We start from the raw sequence: 24791 nt of genomic DNA on the forward strand, positions 1-24791 counted from the left end.
TCTCCCCTTTTAAGTGCAAAACCATAACATTACCATTTCCCCAAGTGCTCTCTGTTTTAGGATGCTTTCCTAATTAGAGGGATGATAACAGCCCTGCTGATTGGCATTATAAAAGCACTAGTTTGGCTTCATCTGTCCCAGGTGTGCTGTGTAATTTCTCTCTCTTCCTTCCCCCCTCACCGGTTCAGAGCAATACCTCTCTTCTTCATTGTTCCTTAAAGTTTTCATCTGAGGAATTAATTCAGATAAAAAGATATTAGAAAAGAAACTCTGCTGCCAAAGTCCATCAGCGAAACCTTTTATCAAAAGTACAAACTATGCAAGCTGGGTTTTTTTTTTCTTTTTACCCTTTTGTTTCTGAGGGTTAAAAAAAAGGAGGAGAAGGAAAGGAGAGGGAGGGGGACAAAGGGGGGGGCACCCAAGCTTCTGTCAATGGACTGAATGCACCATTAAAACTGGCGTCACTACAAAGGTTAGCGTAGATCTAACTGTCAATACAGTGAGTGGAGTGGAGTCCAGTAAGGGGAGGGCGGGGAGCTTTGGTGAGAAAGAGATACTTTGATATTTTGGGATGTTAGAAGGGTGAATGTGAAAAATTGGAGGTTGGGGATCTAATTACCCAACCATAATTGGGGGCTAGGGAATAAGTTGCAGTCCTCTCAACTCACCGCAGATCAATTATGTTAAGAGAACATCTGTAAGTAGAACTTAATGAGGTCCATTAGAGCAACATGTACAGCCTCCTCTAACCGTACTTGTCAGCTTCTGGGATGAGCCAACGGGAGCTGCTAACTAGGGACCTGGTGGAGGTGTTTAAATACTGAAGGAGGCGAGCTGGCCCACTCAGGTTTTGTGCGCAGCTCAGGAGGAAAGTAAGGAAAGGGGGGGTAGATAAGCAGGCTGCAGGCAAGCGCCCCAAAAAAGCCCCACCAACCTGGGATACGCTCCCGTTTGATGCTGCTGAAACTCAAGCGGGGGAAGAAGAAAGGCGGGGGCATGGTGATCAAGTGTAGTTATTTACTCTTGAACTGAGGGAGTGTCTGCTTTTTTTTCTTCCTTAGAGAGAAAAAATAGGATTATATTTCTTGTTCCTCTCCCCCTCCCCCCCCCATACGTTCATTGTCTTTTTGCTGCACAGTAAGAGGCATACGGCACCACGGGCATCTCTGGGACTATACAAAAAATATTACTGATCATAGGGGAGGGAGGGGGGGAACGCTTCAAAAGCTGGCAAGTGTCTCTCTCTTTCCTTTTTTTTAAAAAAAGGACAGGAAGTGTCCAAGCTGTGAAACTTCGAAGAATTATTTCACCTTTTTTTTTCTCTAGAAGGCTTCTCTTGCACAAAGGTAAGACTCTCTTTTTCAAAACAATATCTTTCTCCGCCCTCTTTGAAAATAAAAAAGCCTTGCAAATGTTAAGTGTTTTTTCTTTTTTGCCTTAAATCAAATGGGCAAGTAAAAAGAAGATGCTCCAGCCGGGGAAGAGGAAAGGACCCTAGCTGACGATGGTTTTGAACCATTTAGCAAAAGAAAATAAAAGATCGTGAATTTTCACTGTGTCTGTTCCCCATCTGTAACTACCTCTGGAGGGGGAATGTGGCTGGCTTGAGTCTTTATAAACTTTATGAAGCAAACAATACCGATAAATTCTGTTTCGGCGGCCAGCCTGGTTGCAGGTGCTCCGAAAATGCGGAGTTGGAGGGCTTGAGGAGCGGGGGAGAGAGGCGGCCGGAAAGCTGCCGAGTTTGGGAGGGTCAATGGTGCTCTTCGCCAAGAGTTGGGGGGGAGCAAATGATCAGATTCCACCTTCTCTTCACCAGATCACTTTGCTCTCCTCTATATCTTCGCTCTCCCACCCCAGTGCAACTGGATCTTTCTCCTGGCGATCACATCTGTGCAAAGTGCTTTTTAAAGTAATAAACCGCCCCGTCTGCACTCCCCCCCTGCTCTCTTCGCCCCCCCTTTGCTTGTGTGTGAATAATTCATATAACTCTGAAGAAAGAGGAAGAAACTGCTTTTTCCCACTCTCTTGCTCCCTTTATATTTTGCTATAGCATATTTTTTAAAAAAAATCTTGCTGCAAATTGCATGATTGGGGAAAGAGCCTGCTTTCAAATAATTTAATTCATGACAAAACCTAATTACTGTCAGGTAATACCCTGTCAGCTTTAATGCATTTCATCAGTCATAATGAAAAGGAGAGCATTTTATGACCCATCTAATTATCATTACATTTTAGGGGGAAATGAATGGCGTGGAGCTGAATGTTAACTATTCTATTTTATTCCTTTACACATGTGGTTTGGCATATTACTCACCAAGTTCCCCCCCTTTTTTTAAAAAAAGCCCTTGATTGGTAGATGGGGGGGGCGGCGAGAGAGAAGGATTGCAATTAGATGCAGAACTGTTTGTTGCAGGCGCGCGCGCACACACACACATACACACAAAAGTGACAAAGTGCTTAATGCCTTTTGTAGGTTGGTGTTGACACCGGGTATCTTATTGCCACAGTCCAAATAGAGTACTAATTACTGCGCATGATGTCACCGTAGGCAGAGGAATAATCCCATCATTTAATTAGTGGAATGATTTAAACAAAGATTTGCATAGATGCACTAATCAGTTGCCATGAATTACGGAACAGCCGTTGCCAGCGAGGGGTGACAGATCATACATGGGGGGGGGAGAGAGAGGGAGGAGGAGGAGGAGGGGGGGAGAGAAAAGAGGGCGCGCGCGAATTTCATCTCCTTTAACATAATTAATTTAATTGTCCTCATTAGCTGTACCATTTGTTCTGATTTTATTTCTCCCTTTCTCCACACATAACCCCCCTCTCTTCTTCCCCCTCCCACTGACTGCATGAGTTTCAAGAGAGACGACACACACACACACATACACACTTGGACGGGTCGCTTTAGCGGCAGCGGGAGTGGTGTTTGCAGATGCACCGTGTAAACAGAGGCGACTCGAGGGTTCCAGGCTGGACGGGGAACTCGCGCTTTGCTTGAAAGGGAGCCGGCGGTTACGTCTCCGCTACCGCCTCTTCACTTGTGCAAATCGGATCAACAGGAAGCGTGTCGGGGTGCGTGTGTGTGGGGGCGCATCACGCGCACGCCAACTCCTGGCACAAGCTGCACTTTTGGTTTTATAGCGTGAGAGCTTTATTGCTAGTTTGTGAAATAAAAGAATAAGGTGTCCTAGACAGGGCGGGGGAGAAAAATCCAGGAGTTTAAATGCATCCCTTCAAAAGGGAGGCATTTCTTCTGTGGCTTTAATTATATTATTATTGTTATTCTGATGAGAAATGGTGGATTATCGCTGGGGGAAGGGGCGAGAAAGAGGGCGAAGGAAGGATGTCAAATCTCTCCAACGCTTTAAAAGCTTTTCTTGGGGGTCTTGAAAGCACCCTCTGTAATAATGGGTGTCATTCGTGGGTGTGTTTTTTTAAAGGATGGGGAATTCTAAGCTGACATCTTTAAAAAAAAGCTTTGTGGCAATGTTAGTGTGAGACTCCTAATGATAGAGGATCACTTTGAAGTCTGCAAACTGCATTCACAAATTCTTAATCGGTTCTACCCCCGCCCTCCTTGGCTCACAGCTGTGGATTGACTCTTTAAAAATGGAAGCTGCCTGAGGGACATGAAAGGGTGGTGGTTATTTACACAATAAGTAGGCTCAACGCTGGAAAAAGGCAAGATATTAATTCACGGCAGCAGGCCTAGCAAATGTTTAATATCCTAATTTGCGCGGGGAGGGGGCTGGAGGCGCACAGGAGGGAATCCGCATCCGATTGAGATCTGTAATGTCAACGCCTCCATTGTCTTCAATGGATGTGTGATACTCTTTTGGTCAGGACAGCCGTCTGAGACAGGAGCCTTCCTGTGGGTTCTTACTCGGGAGTAAGTCCTGCAGAGTTCACTGGGTCTTACTCCCAGGTAAGTGTTTTGGCTTTGGTTCAATGGTGCATGACGAGGGAAGATGGAGCACGTCTCTGCCACAGCCTTTTCTTTCCAAAAATCTAACGGGGTCCTTTCGCTCGATCCAATCCAAGAACAGTGAGGTGGGATCTATAGTATGTGGAAGTGTCAAATGGCGGAGGAAACTTGTGCGCAAAAAGTGGCCCTTTGTCCTTTTTACACACCTCCTTCCCCCACGCAGTTTGGTAAAATCTCGTGATTGGCAGTTTCCGAGTTAGCGCAGAAAAGTTTTGTTCAGTGTTAAAGGACGACTTTCCCATCACTTGCGATCCTAAAAGCGCCACCCCGTCGAGGTCCTTCCCCACCCCTTTAACCTCTTCGGCTGTGGTCTCGCTTTTTCTTGAGAGTAAGAAAGCAACGCAGCGGACGGGGCTGCACGTGGGAAAGAAATGATGTTTTTAAAGAGGTGAGCCGAGATGTCAGCATCTTCGCTCCTCCGGCTTACAGCGGAAGATAACCGCAGGGGCGGGGGAGAGAGAGAGAGCGTTCTGCAGCCCGATCCTATGCCTGCTTACACAGAAGTAAATTCATGTGTGCGGCTTACTCCCAGGTAAAGCTGCCCTTGGGTTTGGCAGCCTGAAGTTGCTCCCTCGGCAGGGGTCACTTTGCGCGTGAGTCAGGGGGTAGTGCGCCGTCCTGCTAGCGTCTAGCACATACATATGTTCTTTTTTCTCTCTCCCCCCCCCTTCCTCCTGCTGACTTGAACACGCAGGCTTGTAAATTTTCACCCTGGGAAATTAGCGACAGAGCCCAATCTGTCTCCCGGCTGCTTTGCGCTTGCCGAGCGGGCGGTTGTGGCAGAGCTGCAGCTCGACAGAGACGGGGGTGGGGGTGGGAGGGAGAGAGAAAAGAGGGAGGAGGGAAAGGGGGCGGGGGGGTGAGAAAGATAGGAGGGGGCATCTGAGAGAGGGTGGCGGTAAATAGGCTGAAACCGGCCACGAGCCGCAGCTCCGCGCTCTCCCTCTCTCTCGTTTTGTGCAAGCACGCAAGTGGCGCTCGGCTGTCTCCCTCCCTAATAACAAGAGTGACCTTTTCCCCTTTGCTGTATTATGTCTGGCTGGTTAAGGGATTGCGTTCTGCAGTTGATACAGCCTCTGACTTCCTACAGCTCGGCTCCAAGCACGCTGCTTTAGGTAAGTTGCCTTTTTCGCCAGGGCAACGATCGGGGGGTTGGAGGGGATGGAACCAGCCCTGGACGACCAAGATCCACCTTGGCTTTTTTAAAAAAATCCTCTATCTAAAAGGACACTTGTAGCTCAGTTGCGGCCAACCCCATTAACTTGGCGGCTCCTTGAGGACATTATTGCTGCTATTAGTATAGAAACCCAAAGGCAGGCAATCGGCTTCCTTCCGCATCCTCTTGCGGCCACCCATCTGCCCCCCTTTCTTTCCTTCTTTCTTCCTTTTCTTTCCTCCTTGCAAACAATGCTCCTTTCGACCCTTTCCCAAGGAAGAACGAACTCCAGAGCAGCGTCGGGGTATCTTGAAGTCGCCTTGCCTTGCTTATAATTGAGAAGGTAAGTTGAGGGCAGCGATGTCTACACGAGCTTGGCCCCGGGTCAGATTTTTTATGGGGTGGTGGTGGTAGTTGTGGATTGTTTTTGTATTTCTCTCCTTCCTCTCCCAAATGAGTCATAAAGTCTGGCTCCTGGTCCTCGAACCTCTCTCGTTTTCTCTCTCCGCTGCAACTTCGGGCTCTGAGGCTGATAGTCTTTCTTGTGGCGTATGTGTGTTGAAATCATGTGAGGTTTTCATTATTTTTATGATGACGAGAGAGAGAGAGGTGTAAGATCGGGCTGCGGAAGAAAGCGCAGCGCGATTGGAGAGCAGGCAAGGAAGGCGAGCAGGCAAAGTTAAACAATGAAAGGGGAGCAACGGCCAGCTCGCCCTTTCCCTTTACCAAACCTGGCTCGCCTTGTTGCCAAACAGCGCGCCCGCGCGTGAAAAGCGATGGTGAGAACGGAGTTTATTTCTTTCTCCCCCCCCTACCCACCCACCCACCCACCCTCCCTCCCTCTCTTCCTTCTAGGAAGAGGATCCCTTTCCCCTTCCTCCCATTTTCTTTATAATATGGCTTGTTTGGGGGGGGTCTTTTAATGCTGAATACCCTGCGTTTTAAAAAGCCCACATTTTGTGTAAAGGTTTTCTCGAATCGGTGCAGGATTTGTGGGAAATGGGGAAGGCGTGTGTGTGTGTGAAGGCGAACCAATCCGGTCGGCAATTGTGATATAATATATAGACCTCTTTTTTATGATGTATTTCTCATTTCCTTCTCTCCCCCCCCCCGCTCCTTATAGACCGAGATAGGCTTGTCCTAACGCTGCATGCGGCGGTTTAATCAAATCCATTTGTTACAACCGAGCTTAAAGGAGTCCGCGGGGGTTGATGGAAATGCGGCGCGGAGTTAGGGAAGCATGTGGGGTTCTTTTTTTTTTTTTTTGCCGATCGCCATCATTGCCAACATATAAATATCTCTCATCGCCCGCTTGCGAGTCCCTCCCGTGTGTGTCGCTTTTTCCAGCAGCCCTCCGCCCCCCTTCCAAACTGCTCTCCACAATAGCCCTGTTCTCGCTTTCTCTCGGTGCTCTCTCCGCTTTCCACACAAACCTCTTCCACTTGACCCAGAGCGAGGAGGGGCGTGCGCCACACTTGCCACTTCTTCAGTTGCTTCAATGCGAAGGAGCTATCCGGGAGTCCTTAAATCAACTCATGCAGAAAAAAGAGAAAAGTTTTGGTAAGGTTGCCATCGATCGCGTCCTCGTTCGTTCGGTTTTAATTATTTTTTTTGTCATATTTCCGCCCCCATCTCTTCTTGTCGAGTGTTGACCATCTGTGCATTACAGTCTGGATGTTTGGGAACTGTGTGTGTTGGGGGGGGAGGCAGGTCTATTTCCCCACCGACCTTCTGTTATTGTGGCTCCAGCTTGTGTTCTGCCATGCACGCTGTCTGAAAAGAGCAGAGCTTCATGCAAGGCGAGATTGCTTCTAGAATTTATTTTTAAGCCAGTGATGTTTTCGAGGTGTAACGACCGCAAAAAGCTGCAACACTTTTTCTCCCCCCTCCCGTTAAAAGAAAAACAACAAAAGCGGCCCCCCACGCCACCCTTATGTGGCTTTGCAGGGCTGGGGAGAGAAATAAGAGGCGCTTGGTTTGTGCTAGCTGTATGGGGGGGGCTTCTTTGTTGTTAAAGAGAGTGTGTTTCCTCTGTCGTGGCTTTTTTAAAAAAAATCTTTCTCTTTTTTTGCATGTGAACTGCATCAAAATTGAGCTCACTCTTGCAAATCTCTTGTTGGCCTTTGCCAACCACTAGCACTTTGCTGCCATGGTAACTGTAATTAAACTGATAAGAGTGGGAAAATGTCAGTATCTCTCCGAGTCTTACAGCTGCATTGGAAGAAACGGGGGGGGGATAAAATTGGCTTCCAACAGCACCACATTGACTTGGGAAGATTGGGGGGGGAGGGGGTAAAGATAGAATGGGGAGGAGGGTAGCGGTGGGGGAGGAGGAAATGTTGTGCAGGGCAAGAGACTTTAAAAATGAACCTCTCTCTTTCTCTCTAGATCTTGGGGCAGGTTTGCCCTTGTTAGCCCTCTTGGTGAATGCTGGGTTGCAAGCAAGATGTGGGCCCCTGACCAGAGAGGCAGGCTTGTAAGCCCCAAACCAAACTAGCTTGCAGAAATCCAGGAGGTGACAAGTGGGAGGAGGGGGTTGAAGAGAGGCAGAATCTCTTAACAATCACCAAATTCTTCTCAATTGGTGCCCCTAGCTATGGGGGCCTGTCTCTCATCTCTTTCTCCCCCTCCCTCCTAACTTAAACATAAGTTAGAACACATTCCCTGGCCTTTTGCTCAAACCTTTCCTCCTTTTTCTTTAAACCCACCCAGGAGCCTCGAATGTGTTGAAGGAAGGTGGTGTTGCAAGGAAGAGCGTGGGTTTCTATAGTCTTAATTATTGTTTGGGGGGTGGGGGAGGAAGCAATTAGGGTGCAAAGTAGACCAAGTCCCATATTCTGGAAGATAAAGGTGGTGGTGAGACTCCTGGATGCTATGGAGTTGGCAGTTACTTTTGTTGAATTCACTATAGAATCCCTCTGTGTGTGTATGTATGTATGAATGGCGCAGAACAAGAGAGCATAATGGAGGCAATCGAGCGTTAGGGTGGCTCACAATGCAATCCAGGCAATTAAAAGCTCACCAGAGTTTTTAAAATGAAATGGCCCTCGCTTATTTCTGCTCACCACACTGCACAGGCTATTATTTGTCTCTCTCCCTTTTTAATTATGATTTCCCTTAAACTGTCAAACCGCGCAGAAGTAGTAGGAGCCTCTAAGGCGAGAGGGAATTTTCCACAAACAATTTGCATGTCAACCTGAATGGCTGACTCCTGAGGTGCTGGGAAGAAATTTCAGAAAGTTTCTTGTTTATCAAAATGGCTTTCTTCAGAATAGATCTCTCCCCACCCCAACCTCGATGAATAATTGTGTGTTATAGAGGGAGCTTTTAACAGCTACTTTTGGGGGGGTTGACTAGTACTTCCCCAAACCTCAGCCATTTGATATTTCTGTTGCCTGTGTGTAGTCTGAACATATTTAAGTCACAAAATCTATACTTTAGTAGGCCAAACTGCTGCAAAATATTGTGTAAGCTTTGGAGTTCTGCAGAACTCTTCAGGCTAGATGGTAAATAACTTGCTTTGTTTACCATCTAGCCTGATGAAGAGTTATCAGGAACCTGAAAGTTTGCACACTACTTTGTTAATGTTTTGGTTGGACTAATGATATTATTGCCTTGCCTTCATGTGGATTTTGGGTTTTTTCTTATGGGCCAGCATGGGTAACTTTTTGCTCTTTATATTCAAGTTGACACAGCTTAGGTCTTTCATAATGGAAACAACTAAATGCTTTAGGCTGCAATCTTATGGACTTTCTAACATGGAAATAAGTCTCACCAAAATCATTTGGACTTGCTTCTTGCATAGGATTGTTGAAATATTTCATAGAAGCTGTGTAGTTTTGCCTCTAGAGCAAGCCTTGTAGCACAATCATGTGCGTGCTGACTTTGAAGTCAGCCTTACAAAGTACAATAGGACTTCTACCTTTTAAATAACCAACTACTTTGAAAAAGAATAAATGTGAATGTCTATGGGTTAGGATTAGTGTGGAAATACTGTGTGCAGAGAACTCTGTGTGAACTTTATTCCTGTTGATACTACTGGGCTGAAAGAAATATCTTTAGTCCCGTTGCCCCAAATAATGTTTCCTCCAAATTTGGGGTGCATGTAAGAGGGGATGTTCTGTATATGGACAGACACAGCAGAACAATGTCTGACAATTGTCGAGGCCCAAGCATTTGGAGACAAATCCAGCTCTTCTCTCTGGAGTTGTTATCTGTGGTATGAAAACCATGGGTGTGATCCTTATAACCTAAGAACCATTCAGTCCTACTGATATTCTGTGGGAAAGTTAAGCATGTGCTTAAGGCAACCATTGAATTCAATGGGCTTGAAAGATGCTCAGCTGTAGGAATCTTAACAAAGTAAAGCTTAAGTCTACATGCCACTGTGCTGTCTGCAACATCAGCATAGCATCGTACTTCATGATGCCCTTCCAACAGTGACTGTTTTATACACCCTGTTCTAACCACTAATTGGTGCAGCAAGTCTTGAGCCCTATAAGATGCATAGAAGTTTCAGGCTTTCCTCCATTGCGCATCTGAAATTAAGAGTGCAGTGTACAGGAAAGGCTGTATTGGACTACAAAATTGTATTAATCTGCAAAACCTCCACCTTAAGTCAAGCAAGTCTAAGGTGATGATTTTTCATTTGAAAACTTGGCAGGCTATTGAGCTGTGACAGTATTAATGTCACAACCACAGGTCTACTTATAAAAAAGATGCCAGTGCTTTACAAGAAGTCTTCAGGGAATCCTAGCTTTGATTTAGCGCATTCCACATCCTAAATTGAAAGTCGTCTTCATTTTTTGGTTGCATTGGGTATTGTGGTATTTTGTTTTTACATTCACCTATATGGAAAGGATGGGTCCCTAATTTTTTTTACCTCTCCATTAATGAAAGAATTTCATTAATCGAGAAATGGGGGGCATTTGGTGAGATTCTAATGGGTGGGGCATGGGTTTTTTATACTTGCCTTACTTTTGAAATGGACAAGAGGTTTTGTGTAACTTTTGTTCTACAAATTGTCTTTCCGGTGGTCTGCATTCTTGGATGTCCATGCTTCCTGAAAATCTGATAGCATCTTTGACTGGGTTTTCCAGTAAGCATAGGAAGGCTGGGTGACTCCCTGTCATGCACATGACACTGTGGTGTTTTTTTTTAACGGAAAGTATTTTTATTTTTAAATATTCTTTTTTTAAAAAAAGGAAAAGGAAGAACTTATGTTGAAACAAAAGCAGCGGACATGCTGATCTCAAACCCTTGGTAGCCGGCCTCCCAAGCTCCCTGTACTTCAGATTAAAAACCAGTGGAAGATGTCATGAAGCGCTCCTCACATGGGGTTTTCTCAGATAAAGAAGTGTGGACAGCTGGGAAGGCTGCAGAAAACTGGAGTAGTGTTTAATGGAAACAAATGTGCATGCACGCCAGCCTCACCCTGGCACCCAATGAAATTCTCAAGTATCCTGCAAATAAGGCTGAAAAGTAGAAGCCTCTTTTCGGGGGGGGGGTCAAGAAATTGGAGGACAGGGTTTTCAGCTCAACATTTACTTGAAGAGCCGAGCTATATTCACATACTAAAGCAGGTCTGGGAAACCTTTGGCCCTCCAAATGTTGCTGAATTATAACTTCCATCATCCCTGTCCACTGGCCACGCTTCCAAGGGCTGATGGAAGTTGTAGTTTAGCAACATCTAGAGGGGCACAGGTTCCCCACTCCTGTGCATCAGCAAGGGAACATGAATCCTTGTATAGCTGATTGGCTAAACATGCGAGTCAAAGTCCTTGGGTTCCAATCTCCCCTCAGTTGTGAACTTGCTACATGGCCTTAAGACAAGCTGCTGTCTCTCAGTTCAGTCTCCATTCTGTCCCCTGTTATGGGGGTAATATTAATATATCCTATAGCATTGCTGTAAGATAGAATGAGAACATGGAAAGTTCTTTGAATAATTAAAATGTGCTATATAAACGTTAAGCATGCATGGGATTTTTGTAGTGTTAAGAGTTACCTCTAGAAGGAGACACTAAAAATACTCTAAAACATATTAAAACAAAACATATTTAAAAACATATTAAAACAAAACATCTAAAAAAGTAATTTCAACACAGATGCAGACTGTGATAAGGTCTCTACTTAAAAGGCTTGTTGAAAGGAGGAAGGTCTTCAGTAGGTGCCTAACAGTTGTCAAATATTTAAGGGGAGGGAATTCCAAAGAGTAGGTGCCACAACACTAAAGGTCTGCTTCCTTTGTTGTGCAGAATGGACCTCTGATAAGATGGTATGTGTGGGAGGCCCTCACCTTCAGAGTGCAGTTATCTACTGGGTATATAAGGGGTAAGGCGATCTTTCAGATAAATTCATGAGGGATAAGACTATCAATGGCTGCCTGATAGCTATGTTCTACCTCAGTACCTCTGACAGTGGTGTGTTTCCATATACCAGTTCCCGGAAGCTTCAGGAGGGGAGAGAGCTGTTGTGCTGAGGTTCTGCTTGCGGGCTTCCCGTAGGCATCTGGTTGGCCATTTTGAGAACAGGATGCTGGACTAGATGGGCTGTTGGCCTGATCCAGCAAGCTCTTCTTATGTTCTTAATCTTAAGGTTCCTGCATTTTATTTTTATGATGCTAGAGACTGCCTGAATGTGGCTGAGAAAATACCAAAAAAGATGCTTCTGCTGTTGCCAGTTGCCATTTGGTAGAGTGTATGGGAAGGGCAAATCGATCTGCTCTATAAAGAGGTGCAATACGTAGCAGATGTTAGCATTAATGAGGTGTTTACCACCTCTTGCAGGTAAACTTCTTTATAACTTTTTAAATCACTGCCTGTAATAGAAAGCAACATATCACATGCTGTAGGAAACAGCAGACTATATATGTGTGTTGCATTTTATATCTTGTACAATGACCTCTTCTGCAACACAGATTAATTGTGCATTGGCTGGCTGCATCTTTTTTTTTTATTTAAAGCTCCTTTAGCTGCAGGGTCTTCTCCAAATTGCCTTGGAGCACCTCCTCAGTGTGCTCAGTTGAAAACCAGCAGGCTTTCTTTCGTGTGTTCACTCCTTGAAAAGTACTCCCAAGTTTTGCATCTTTATTTTTTTTAAAAAAAGAAAAACATTATTAGGTATTGGCAAGACTTTGATGTGGCTCTTTCTCACCCTTAAAGAAATGCAGACCAATGTCAGAGTGCTCTCATTCAGCAGGGTGATAGGGTTAGAGACTGTGTTGCAGACGTGTGAAGACATGTGGCCTGATGACTGGCTTAATTCTTGGTCAGTAGGTATTGTATGCCATGCAAACCCACTGATTTAGGAGCCTACTTTCTCTTGTAGCAGCTCTTCATATGAATTAGGGGTGTATTTCAAAGAGGAGGGCTGTAAAAAGCCCCCTTGGTCAATCCCTCCTGTCTTCAGGTAGGGCTGGGAAGACCCTTCTCTACTGAGCTAGATGGGCCAGTAGTCTGATTTGGTAAAAGGAGCTCCCTGTGTTGTAGACTCTGCCTATAGCACTTGAAATAAATTCACAGCCTGCTCAGGTCTGCACCCACTTCTTTCTAAAGATCCCCACAAAAACCTCAGTGATTGGGCAGGAATATAAGGGGTCAGATGGTCCCTGAGGTATCCTGGGCCCAAGTTGCTAAGGCCTTGTCAACTAATACAAGAACCTTGAACCTGGCCGTGTAGCGTATAGGCACCCATGGCAAGCTTTTGAGCACCAGAGTTGTGTGTTGGCAATAGACTGTCCCCATCAAGAGTCTAGCTGTAGCGTTTTGTACCAGCTGGAGTCTCCAGACTAGGCCCAATGGCAGCCCCACATAGAATGCATTGGAATTTAATGCCAGTGTGCACCCGTCCCTTCTAGCAAAGTTATGTTCAGGTGGGAAAGAGACTTGTGATCAGCCTCACCCATGTGGATCTTATATGCGAATATGCACGCATGCACTATGTGGACAATAGTACAGTGGAAAAAATAATCCTGTGAAGGGGCCCTCTTTCTCATGAGATTGCATTTGATGTAGGGCCGCCTGTTGTTGTTTGCCAGGCTCTTTGGCAAGCATAATCCAAAATGTGAGAGTCTACCACCACTCTAGTCTGCATTGCCATCCATGTGCCTCCCCTCTAATATCTTGGGGGGAGGTGGCCTCTGATCCAAACCCAGGGAGCAGATTGAGGCATGAAGAAAGATGGGACTGAATCTATGCTGTAAACTAGTCATCTTTAACCATTTCTGTCCTGGACCCACTTTTAATCCAAACATGCATTTGGGGACCCATTCGTATTTTTGTTACCTGTTATCTGTGTGGTGATGCTGCTATTTGTGACCCACGTTAGATCAGGCCATGAGCCAGCAGTAGGACCCAGTCAACTTCTTGAAGAACAATGCTATAAACTGGCTGTTGTCAACTGCATGCCACAACTATGGGCTGCCTCTGCCACCCATGCCTTGGGCTGATCACCCATGGCTTAGTGCCATGATCCCTCCATGATCCCTGGCCATTGGCTATGCTTGTTGGGACTGATAGGCATTGTCGTTCAGCAACATCTGGGGGACCAAATGTTCCCCACATCTGGAAAAGTGCACTGTGTACAGTGTGTGACCTCTCTTCCTCCCCTTCTTTAGCAACTGAGCTGGGACGCAATGGGTAGTTGGGGTTGTTCCCACTATCAAATCTTTGGTGACTTTTCCTCCTCAATGAAAAGCATTGCTTAAGAGTGGAACTTCTGGTTCTGTTGGCAAATACATGGTCCCATCTGCATTATACATTTAAAAGCAGTGTTATAACACTTTAAACAGACATGGCTTCCTCCAAAGAATCCTGGGAGCTGTAGTTTGTTAAGGATGCTGAGAGTTGTAAGGAGATACCCATTTCCCTCACACAGCTACAATTCCCAGAGTGGTTAAACAATTGATCCTTCTTCCCAGGGACCTCTGGAAATTGTAGCTCTGTGAGGGCACCTTTAGCAAACTATACTTCCCAGGATTCTTTGGGGAAAAGCCATGGCTTTTGTATAGTGCAGAAGGGGCTCATGTTTCCCAAACACTGATCTGCTAGTTGGAGTGATGAGGATCTGTAGGGTGTGTGTGAGCGCGCGCAGATGTGTGTGGTGTTACACCCTGTGCCTACTGATTCTCAGCTGCAATTGTCCCAATTTTGACCAAGGGACAAGTTTTCTGAATGCGGTGGGAGGCCATACTTGTAGAAGACAACTGGTAGGCTCTTGATGGGTTAAGCATCACACACACGCATATACATTTTTTCTTACGAATCACACTCCAAAGCCACCATCTTACTGCTATGAGGGAACAGCTGGATTGGGGGGGACCCCTGTTTGATTCATAACATGTAATCCTGCCCTTCTGTAAAAGAGGGTAGCTAAATCCTCCAAATTTGAATCATAGTTACTGTTTATGGAGGGGTGTGGTAACCTTTCTATCTTCAATTTACTGCTGAACTGTTCATGTCTTGGAATATCGGAGGATTTCCTGCCTGTGTGAGAGAAAAAATATTGTTAGATGTTAGCTTAACTGTGGAAGAGGTGCAATGTCTTGTTCTATATATGAACTGGGTATAAGATTCCCCCTCTTTATTCATGAACATGTATTGAAAGAGTGGGGAATACTTTTTAGTACTCCTTAAACAGAATGGCAGAAAGTGTGGAGGAGTAGGGAACAACTTAGGCACAGAATACACCTTACCTTTTGAGCTGTTCCACATTGTTATTGTTATCAATTTAGTTGCAGTTTTTGTTGTAGCTTGCTTTCAAATGTGTGACTTTTAAAATGGCTAATTCTGCTCTTCTGATGTCTGATTTTCTTGCAACAGTGTAATTGTTGCATGTAGCATTATTAGTTGTATCCAGTGGTTGTGCAAGCAGAACAACACTAGTCTTGAGTCATTCCCAGAAAGTACAGATAGTGAGTTGTCATATTTTGACAGGGATGGTGTTCCGTAGAAGAGGGGTAGCCATGCTGAAGGCCCTGTTCTGAGTTACTGTTACTCCAAGTTACTTACACTGTTGCAACCTACTCTGGGACCTTTATGGTGAAAGGTTGGTAAGAAATAATAATAGGCTGTAGTGGGAGAGGGGAATCATAATTTACTACTGCTGCTATTAACTTCCTTTGTTTTATTGAATTTCTGTTTTATCCCAATTGTTAGCTGCCTTTAGGGACAAACAAGGCTGGATATAAATGTGTTCTGAATTATAGAAGGCCCGGAGGGCTCCTATTGACTTCACAGATCACCTGATCTAGCTGAGCTGCCAAGCTATAATACACCTTCCAGTTATCCAGATGGGACCAAGGATGTGGCCTTCAGCAGGGATGTACAAATCTGTAAATTTCAGTTTCTCATTTTTCTAATCTCATGTCCAATTCTCCTCATTTCCACATAATTTGCCTTTTTTAATTTTTTTAAAAATTCCACATTTTAGTGTGAATTTACCCAAATATACATATTTGTATGTAATGTTGCCTAATACACACATTTTTTGTAAAGCAGTTTCCCCTAAAACAATGTGTTTCTGTATGTTATTTTGACAAATATATGCAGTTTTGGGGGACACTTTACACAACTACATGCATTTTTGTCAAGTGTTACTTGGCCAGAGAACTGCATTGCAAAATTCAGAGAAGTTCAAATTTTGAAAGATGGCTGTGTTTTAGTTCTCATACTGTTTCAGAAACAGCGAATTAGGTATGTTCACCCTTAAATGCAAGCTGAATCAAATTTCTTCCCCATCCCTACCCTGTAGTTTCTTGGGCAAAGGCACCTGGCCACTGCTGCCATACCTCCTGTTATCAGCCCTCTGGTGCCTTCCAGCATGCACATGTGTTTGTTACATCCATAATTTGCTGCAGGGGGAAAAAACCCTCCAACGTTTTCCTGCAGCAGTTGTGCTGCTTGCAGGTTGCAAAGATCTGGTTTAATTTGCCACCGAAGATATACTCAAGGAAGCCCAGCTAAACCTGGTCCTGAAGCACTTGCCTTTTGTCAATGCACCTATTTATTGCATTCACATAGGAGGGGAAAAAATAGTGTACATCTAAAACTGTAGAGTGTGAAGATGCTGTTTAGACACCAGTGAAAAGTTATGGGATCTGCAGAGCATTGAATCTTGATATTATTGACTATAATGGCACACCACTAGTATAGCCTACTACCTTTTTGCTCATGGTACTTAACATTTTAGACATTGGGTTGTAAATGTAGCTGACTCACTTATTGCAACTACTGAAAGATAAATCTTGGCTGCACCCAGATTTATCGGCGGATAGGCAAGCGTTTATTTTGTAGAAGGCTCTTGACTGGATATTCTCCCACCCCCCCTTGCTCTGACAGATGCCATTCTGACCTTTTGCAAAACTCGTCCATTTTTCCAAGCCTTTTTCGGAAGTATGGGAACAGTGGATGTGGCTAACATTTGAAATCGAGATAGATTTCTTTTTGGATACTTTCTCTCGCATTTGTCTGTTAAGTAAATAGGGTGTGTAGGTTGGTGTATTACTGACAACCTTTCCTCTTACAATAAAGCAAGCATGTGAAAGCTAAGCTTCTCTCATATAAATAACAATAATTCTGTCTCAGTGGTATGTATTTCACATACTTTCTTTGACGCAAATCCCACAGATTTCAGTGGAATTTTATTTCTGGTTAGTACTCCTTGGAGGACAAGTTTAGGTTTCTGAAAGAAACAATCATTAAAAGTTCATTCCTTTTTTAAAAATTATTTCTTAAACTTTTGAGTTGCATAATCATCCCCAAAAGAAGCAAAGCCCAAGTGTGTGGGTTAACTAGATTTGCTCAGCCTGTTTCCTCTCTTTTGTCTTTACCCTGTGGAACTTAAAAATATAATCTCCTCAGGGCAGGGACCACCACCTCATTTACATTGTAAAACTGCAGTGCACTGGCACTGTGATTATTAGGTTACAGTATATAATTTTCAGTTTTAGAACATTATTATATAGAGGATGAGAACACTCACTAGTTGAAGGGTTCCCAAACTGGTCCATGGAGCATCAGTGGTCTGCAAGCTTCATTCAGGGGGTCCGCAGCACGTCTGCATCAAATGTTTGTATTGACTTTAAAAGCAGCAATTAAAATACAGTTTATTGTATTATAATTTGAATTCTATGGAATGCAAATTGCAAGAAAAAAAGCAGTAGAAATGCAAAAAAAAAAATCATACAGCATTTAGCACAGTGCATTACAGTTGCTACCACAGGCAGAAAAACCATTAAGGGGTCCGCCAAGACCATGAGCAAATTTCTAGTGGTCCATGGGGAAAACAAATTGGCAACCACTGGACCAACTCTGCCAAGGGTGTTGATTCTTTTCCTCATAACTTGCAGCAAAACCTACTTCTGACAAAGCCTTAATTCTCTGAATTAACAAGGAACCGTGGTTTGCATCTGTGCACTAATATGCAAAACTATGGAACACAGGAAGCTGCCTTATACCAGACCAGACTACTATGAAGTCTAACTGTTGTTAGTAGCAGTCCTACAGGGTCTTGGGCAGATCTCATCACTTGGTTCTGGGGTTGTCAGGGATTCAGTCTTTGACCTTGTCCAAACCAAGCAAGGTGCATGGGACCTTCTAGCTGTTGATGGCTCTGCTCTGCCTCCATAGGTGGAGGCAGTATGTTTCCAAATACCACTTGCTGGAAACAGCAGGAGGGGCGAGTGCTCTTGGCATTGAGGTCCTTTGGTTGGCCACTGTGAGAAGAAGATGCTGGATGAGGTGGGTCATTGGCCTGATCCAGCAGGGTCTTCTTATGTTAAGTTCTTGCATTATCTGTAGTCCCTTCCCATGCATCCCTGGTGCTTGTGCCCAGTTGGGTTTTTTTTTCCAAACCAAGGTTTTCAGGGACCCAATAATGTATGTGTACAAAGGTCTGCATGTTTACTATTCAGCCATGGCTCTTGGTTTAAATGGGGAGGAGCTGCCTTTAGATCCTGTTTTTTTATATCCTGCTAAGATGTATAATGTGCCAGCAAGAAACCAGCCTTGGCCTTCCTCTTTATTTTTCTGTTCTCTCCCTTGGGTTCTCTGCAGCAGCTTGCACGCTTCCTCCAATGAACACAGCTTCTTTAGGGACCCATTCTTAGCATTTGGCAAATTCTGGCTCGGAAGTTGCTGTTTCCAGCCCAGATAAAATTGTTGTGCTAAGCGGGGGCTAACTGACACGTGCATGTATGCCACTTATTGTGTTTAAGAGCATCTATCCTATCCTGTTGCACTCAGTGTTGCAAGGATCCCAAGTGTGCACGTTTAAATGAAATAAAAGCCATAGTTCTTAATTATAGCAATCATTTCTGATTTCCAGTGACAGGACAGTGCATTTGTGTGTGTCGTGCAAAGTTTCAGTTGGCTTGGATTGGAAGGAGTCTTCCTCCGAAGGAACCTTCAGATCCGACCTATTAGGTTTCAAATGAAGACGGTCAGCTGTCTTAACAAGAAGTATTTAGAACAGGTGTGTACTGATGACGGTAGGAATCTTTATGCATTTGCAACCTGATATTGTGGTGCTGACGTGTCTCAGGACTTCTGGGTTGGGTGAGCAAGAAAACAGAGTATGAGATCTTCTAGCTTCACCATTAACATCTACTTTGGGTGGAATCTTGAAGCAAGTTGGGAGAAGCAGCTGAGGAATTTTGAGGGAAGCTATAAGGCCAGTATTTGTTGTTGTATGCTCTGATGATATTTCCATGCCACTGACGTTAAAAGAAACCTCAAAGCAGTTCACAAAAGTAGAATATCACATATGTGATAAGACGGTATCGCAGATATCAGGGCAGAAGGGTTCAGTACAAGTGTTCCAGCAAAGCCTGATCAAACGGATAAGTTTTTATTCAACGGTGGAAGCATCTGATGGTCAGTGCTTCCTGAATAATAGGGGTGTGGCGGGAGGGAGGACGTTCCAAAAGGTAGGCACCATCATGGAGAAGGGCTGCTTTCATAGTGTCGCCAAATGATACTCAGCAATTCACATCATTATTAGTAGGTATGTGTAAGGGAAGGTGGTCCTTTAGCATCCCAGACACTAGGGAGACTGGGAAATACGCTGTGTGTCCCAGGGCTCCCTCCACCTGGGATGCATGGTATGGCACTGTGAGAGCAAAGGCAGCCTTCCATTGAAACCCCTCCAGTGAGACTTTCATTCCGGTGCTGCCTCCCCAACAGGAAAGCTTGTGGGGATAAAAGCAATCTGGGGTAGGTCATAGGAGTTCACTGCGAAGTTATAGGGGTTGTTGCTGCTTTTGGAGGGGGAGCATAACAGCAAGGGACATGGCTGATTGGAAGCCAAGCAAATGTTCGTTCTCTTGTTTAGCCAAGCTGGGCTGTGGGTGTCATCTCCTTCTCACTGCCACTGGATGTCTCGTCTAGGGTGTCTGCAGCTGGTGAAGAAATGATTCAGCAGGCAAAGTAAACAATGGAACACAGGAAACTGCCTTACACCAAGTCACACTGTTGCTCCACCTCGCTTGGTGTTGTCAGCACTGATGGGCATGAGCTCTCCAGAGTTCCATCCTGTATCTGGAGATGCTGGGGTGGAACCTGGGATCTTGTGCAAGCAAAGCATGCACTCTACCGGAGTAGAAGTGTCTGGGCTTTTTTTTTTTTTTTAGTTCGGGGGTGGGGTGTGAGGAGTTGACTAAGCTGGGATGCAATTGATGTTTCTGCATGGTGTGGTTAGAGAGACCAGACTTTCTCCTGTTCTTATAATATTAGAATTTGGGGTCAGGCATTTAAACTAAAGGGCTAGTAGTTTCAGGACAGCCCCAAAGAAGTGTCTTCACATGCAAGTAATGTACAAGATTTATTGCCACAAGATGTGGGAACTTGAAAAAATGGAAGTGGATTGCCTTCAAGTCGATTCCTACTTATGCCAACCCTATGAATAGGGTTTTCATAGTAAGCGGCATTCAGAGGGGGTTTACCATTGCCTTCCTCTGAGGCTGAGAGGCAGTGACCGGCCCAAGGTCACCCAGTGAGCCTCATGGCTGTGTGGGGATGCGAACCCTGGTCTCCCAGGTTGTAGTCCAGCACCTTAACCACTATGCCACACTGGCTCTCTGTGGGAACTTAGAAGGCTTTAAAGGGAGGTTAGATAAACCTGTGGTGGATGTGTCTATCAATTGTTATTAGTCATGATGGATTTATGGCATTTCCCAGTTCAGAAGTGCTATGCCATTGAGTAACATTGGCTGTGGAATGACAGTGCAGGAGAGGCCAGCTGCCTTCCTGCTCTGCTTGGGGCACCTGGTTAGCTACTGTCTGAAGGACTAGACGGCCCTGTGCTCTGATCCAGCAAAAATCTGTTTATGCTCTGGCCTATGACAAGAGCTAGTACTAAACTTCATTTCAAACAACCCTGAGAGGTATAAATGCCACGATACGTTCATTCCTCACTTGCAAGGAACAGATCTTCAGTGTGGCAGCACCTGCTGTTTGGAACTCCCTGCTCATTGACATTAGGCAGGTGCCTTTGTGGTATTGTTTTGGGTGCCTGCTAAAAACCGGTTTTGGTTCAGCAGTCCTACCCAGGCATGTGATTTTAACATGTAATTTTATTGGGTATAACATTTGCTGATTTTATTTACATTTTAAAAAATGATGCTGCTTTTACATGTTTTATTGGCATTTTTAATGAATATCTTTGATTGTCCTTTGTAAACCGCTTACAGTTTTTTAACTGAGCAAGCAGCATACAGTTTGTGAAAAATATGTCCCATTGATTGTAAATATTATATGTAGTATACATATTACAAGCAGTGGGGTATGCAAACAATCAATGAACTTCCAATATGCAGTCAGAGAAAGCATACAGGTTTCACTATGTTCCAAGTAGCGTATGTGGGTCTGTGTTATCTTGTGTAGTACACAAATTTTATTAAATACATGGTCTGGAGAAACAGCTCAAGGGATTTCGAAGAAAGAGGAACGTTCTGATGAGTTTTGGGGGTGGGGCAGTGGAGCTGATTCTGCAAATTTCTTGACTCTGTGAACTGACTTCCTGTCCTCTCTCCTGTTTTCTCATTTCAGGTATACAAATGCTCTCTGTCCAGCCAGACACCAAACCGAAAGGTTGTGCTGGCTGCAACCGTAAGATCAAAGACAGGTATCTCCTAAAGGCCCTGGACAAATACTGGCATGAGGACTGTCTGAAGTGTGCCTGCTGTGACTGCCGTTTGGGGGAAGTAGGCTCTACCTTGTACACCAAAGCCAACCTTATCCTGTGTCGCAGAGACTACCTAAGGTAGGGCTTTGCTCTTTCTATGTTTCTCATACGTACATATACACATAGACAAGGCAGACAACACTTTAACGCCCGTTAGGTTCTTTTCCCTTGTATGGTGCACTGCATCACCCACATGAGGCAGGCCGTACGTGACTGTTGCTACCAATACTTTGCCACACAGATGTACTACAGCAAGCGTGCAATGGTGCCTGGAGGAGCATTAAAAGTAGGGACACATTCTCAGTCTTTGCACCCATATCATGAAGGTGTTTAACAGGGGTGCTTTTCCCACATCGGCCAAGTTTTTAAGGAGCATATCCTTTTCTGTCGAGCCTCCTTTTTCAACAGTGGTGATAGGCTGGGATTAGAGATGTAAGAAGGCATCATTTCCCGTTCTGCCCTGTTGTTGCTGCATGCAGCGCTGTTTCTGTTCCACTCCACTTCGCCTGCCAAAATGACGTTATTCAATTTGCTGCCCACTGTGCCAAAATTATGTCACTAATGAAATGCATTACATAAATTACGTTGTTACATTATTCCGTCTCATTCATTTCATTGCAAAGGAAACTTAATGCAAATTGAGGGGGAAAGGAGTCAATTGTGTGTCATTTGTGAACTGGCAGCAGCAGTGAATACTAGTCGTATTTGCTGGATTGATTTCTGACATGGGAGGTATAAGCAGACATCGGCAATTTTTGGTTCTGGTTCTGGTTCTCCAACATCCCTAGCTGTGATTGTAAGCAGTTTTGTTTAAAATGAATGATCTCTGGAAATCCTGTTTCCTCTTCTCTGTAAGCAAGCAGCTTACCCTACATGGTAACCCCCCTCCTTCTAGACCATTCCAGTTGAGATTGGTGAAGTGTCTGTGTGTGTGTTGGGTGGGTGGGAATCCAGCATGTCGGAAACGTAGCATGTCTGGAAGAATACTAGGCTAGAATCTCTCAGGGAACGTGTTGCAGATCTGCACTTAGGGTCTATGTTGCAGTTAATATTTTTTATTAAGCAGTCTTGCTCAGATTCAAAATTTGACTTTCCCTCCTAGTTGCCTGTAATGAATGGTGGTACAGTGGTGACCATTCAGCTTAAGCTGAACTAAAACATTTACTTGGAGAGTAACCAATCTCTTGTATCTGGGGCTTATGTTAAAGAGCATGTAACTCTCTTCTTTCATCAGCATTGGGTGCTAGTAAGTTTCTTGCTTAAACTATACATGATGATGATAATGTTGTTTTCTAGAGAGTGTAGGATTTTTCTTGGAAAAATAGCCAGCATGGGATCCCAATAGGGACCTGGATAAAAGGGGCTTTAGCGCTTTGGCCCCTGCTGCTACAGTATTACATGTACAGTATGTGGGGCCCAATCCAGAATAGGGCCTGGCACTGGCAGTTTATGAAAGAAAAAGCTTGCCTTCAAGGACAAACAATGCCACATGTTGTTAGGTAATATCCAGCTTCTTGGGACCAAATATCTGCTTGGAAAAATTATCTGAAGGGTGTCTTTAAAGTATTAAAAATGTGTCTAAGTAACTTTTTTAAAAATAAAAATTCTAAATGGCTTTGCATGAGGATACATTATTATTACTATTACTATTACTACTACGACTACATTGTTCCATGTTGTGAGGTAGGATGAAAATATTTTAATAAATACTCAGGAAACTGCAGTATACTGAGTCAGACTAGGCTATCAAACTCAGTATTGTCCGTACCACTGCTCTTCAACCTTGGGTCCCCAGTAGGGTTGCCAGGCTCAGGGCCTGAGACTGATCCTGTATCTTTAGGAGAAGAGAAAGTCAGCCAAGTGCAGGTGTTCTTGCAACCCTGTAATGGGAAGAACCACAAGGTGGGATTCTCCCTTCCCCCTGCACAACTTTTAAAGATACAGAAGGCCTCTTGGTTGCCACAACTTTTTGTGTGTCTCAGGCTGAAGACAGAGATGGTGATGTTGAAGGGCGGGGGGGTTAGAGAGTTGAAGGAAGTTCAAAACATGGCTTGTTGCTTGTGGTGTATACATTCATATCACTTTCACATTTGATTAAATTGTTGTTGCTGGTTTTTGAAACAATACAAAAACCTGCAATGCCTGTTTGTCCAGAGGCAACAGTGGGGCAGAAAAATCAGTGAGTTAAACTATGGCATTTTCTCCCACAAGAAGTGATGATGGCCACCAACGTTGTGGCTTTAAAAGAGGATTAGACAAATTCATGGAGGATAAGGCCATGTACTGTTGGAAGCAGTATGCCTCTGAATGCCAGTTGCTGGGAATCACAGGCAGGGAGAGTCCTGTTGTGTTCAGATCCTACTTTTTGGCTTCCCATAAGCATCTGGTTGGCCACTGTGACAGCAAAATGCTGGACTAAATGAATCATTGGCCTGATCCAGCAGGGCTCTTCTTCCCCTGCCCAGTCTTTGAGAGGGTTTTTCCCCCTCCCCCTGAATGTTGTGATGCGGGCTTAAAGCTTCCGCCTAGCCCTACTCCAGATGATGAGAGTCTGACTACAGTAGAATAAAGTTGTCAGCTTAATATAAGAACTTTGATCCATTCTTGGGTCCAATCCCTTTTTTCTTATCTAGCTGTGCATCTTCCCCATCCTGATCGCTTGCTTATACTTAAATGTGCTATTTATGTTAAACTTCCAAGTTGATGCACTTAACGTAATTGCAGACAGTCATTTGCCTCATTGCACCCGTATGCACTTAGCTATGCAATGAACCTGTAAAAAGGAATCTCAATTTTTATGCTAATCCTGGAAGTCGTTAAGTGTGCTCCCTTTTGTAGGCAAATAAGCTTTCATATTTAGTCACTGACTTGATAGGGATATGAAGAATAAATTGTCTATGCTAATAATCGGATTAGGGTTAGGTTGCAGCTTCAGTCTACCCCTTTAATAGGCTTTTAAAGAATCCATTCCCACATTTTAAGCATCTTGGAACAGTATGTTACACACACCTAATTTGCGATACCCTCTAGAGGTACGCAGCTTCTGTAAAAAAGACTATAAATTTCTTATTAATGTCTTCCTCTTTCCGTTCCTCTTCATTCACTGTTGACCTTGGGTGGGCTTTTCTACACTGTAAACAGGCCTATATAGATGTTGTGATTATTCAGAAATGCAAAAAAGCACTGAAAAGTGGGATGGGGTGCTGAATTCTGGTTGCTGGAAGTCTCAGCTTTGTTACTGAGCAGGTTTCTAGTCCTTAAGGTGTAATATGTGAGATTCGCCTATTCATAGAATCATAGATTCATAGAATAGTAGAGTTGGAAGGAGCCTACAAGGCCATCGAGTCCAACCCCCTGCTCAATGCAGGAATCCAAATCAAAGCATTCCCGGCAGATGGCTGTCCAGCTGCCTCTTGAATGCCTCCAGTGTCGGAGAGCCCACTACCTCTCTAGGTAATTGGT

The 24791-nt window shown here is 44.4% G+C and overlaps 1 protein-coding gene across 14 annotated transcripts in view; it reads left to right on the forward strand.

The window, feature by feature from the left end:
* Positions 1 to 1277: 1277 nt before the first annotated feature.
* Positions 1278 to 24791, forward strand: part of LMO3 (LIM domain only 3) — a 123352-nt gene continuing 99838 nt past the window's right edge. The window contains exons 1-4 of one of the 14 annotated variants that reach the window (XM_061638469.1): positions 5024 to 5109; positions 5427 to 5493; positions 18474 to 18620; positions 21194 to 21407. In XM_061638469.1, the coding sequence (XP_061494453.1) occupies positions 21202 to 21407 (206 nt within the window). In that variant the 5' untranslated portion in view covers positions 5024 to 5109; positions 5427 to 5493; positions 18474 to 18620; positions 21194 to 21201. Of the gene's footprint in view, positions 1347 to 2992; positions 3082 to 3127; positions 3152 to 3611; positions 3691 to 3758; positions 3935 to 4429; positions 4527 to 4896; positions 5110 to 5426; positions 5494 to 5835; positions 5930 to 6331; positions 6711 to 18473; positions 18621 to 21193; positions 21412 to 24791 lie in introns of those variants that run through there. The other 13 variants (XM_061638471.1, XM_061638468.1, XM_061638470.1 and 10 more) reach the window with 13 other exon arrangements.

Source organism: Rhineura floridana, chromosome 8, assembly GCF_030035675.1.
Source record: "Rhineura floridana isolate rRhiFlo1 chromosome 8, rRhiFlo1.hap2, whole genome shotgun sequence".
Taxonomy (NCBI): Eukaryota; Metazoa; Chordata; class Lepidosauria; order Squamata; family Rhineuridae; genus Rhineura; species Rhineura floridana.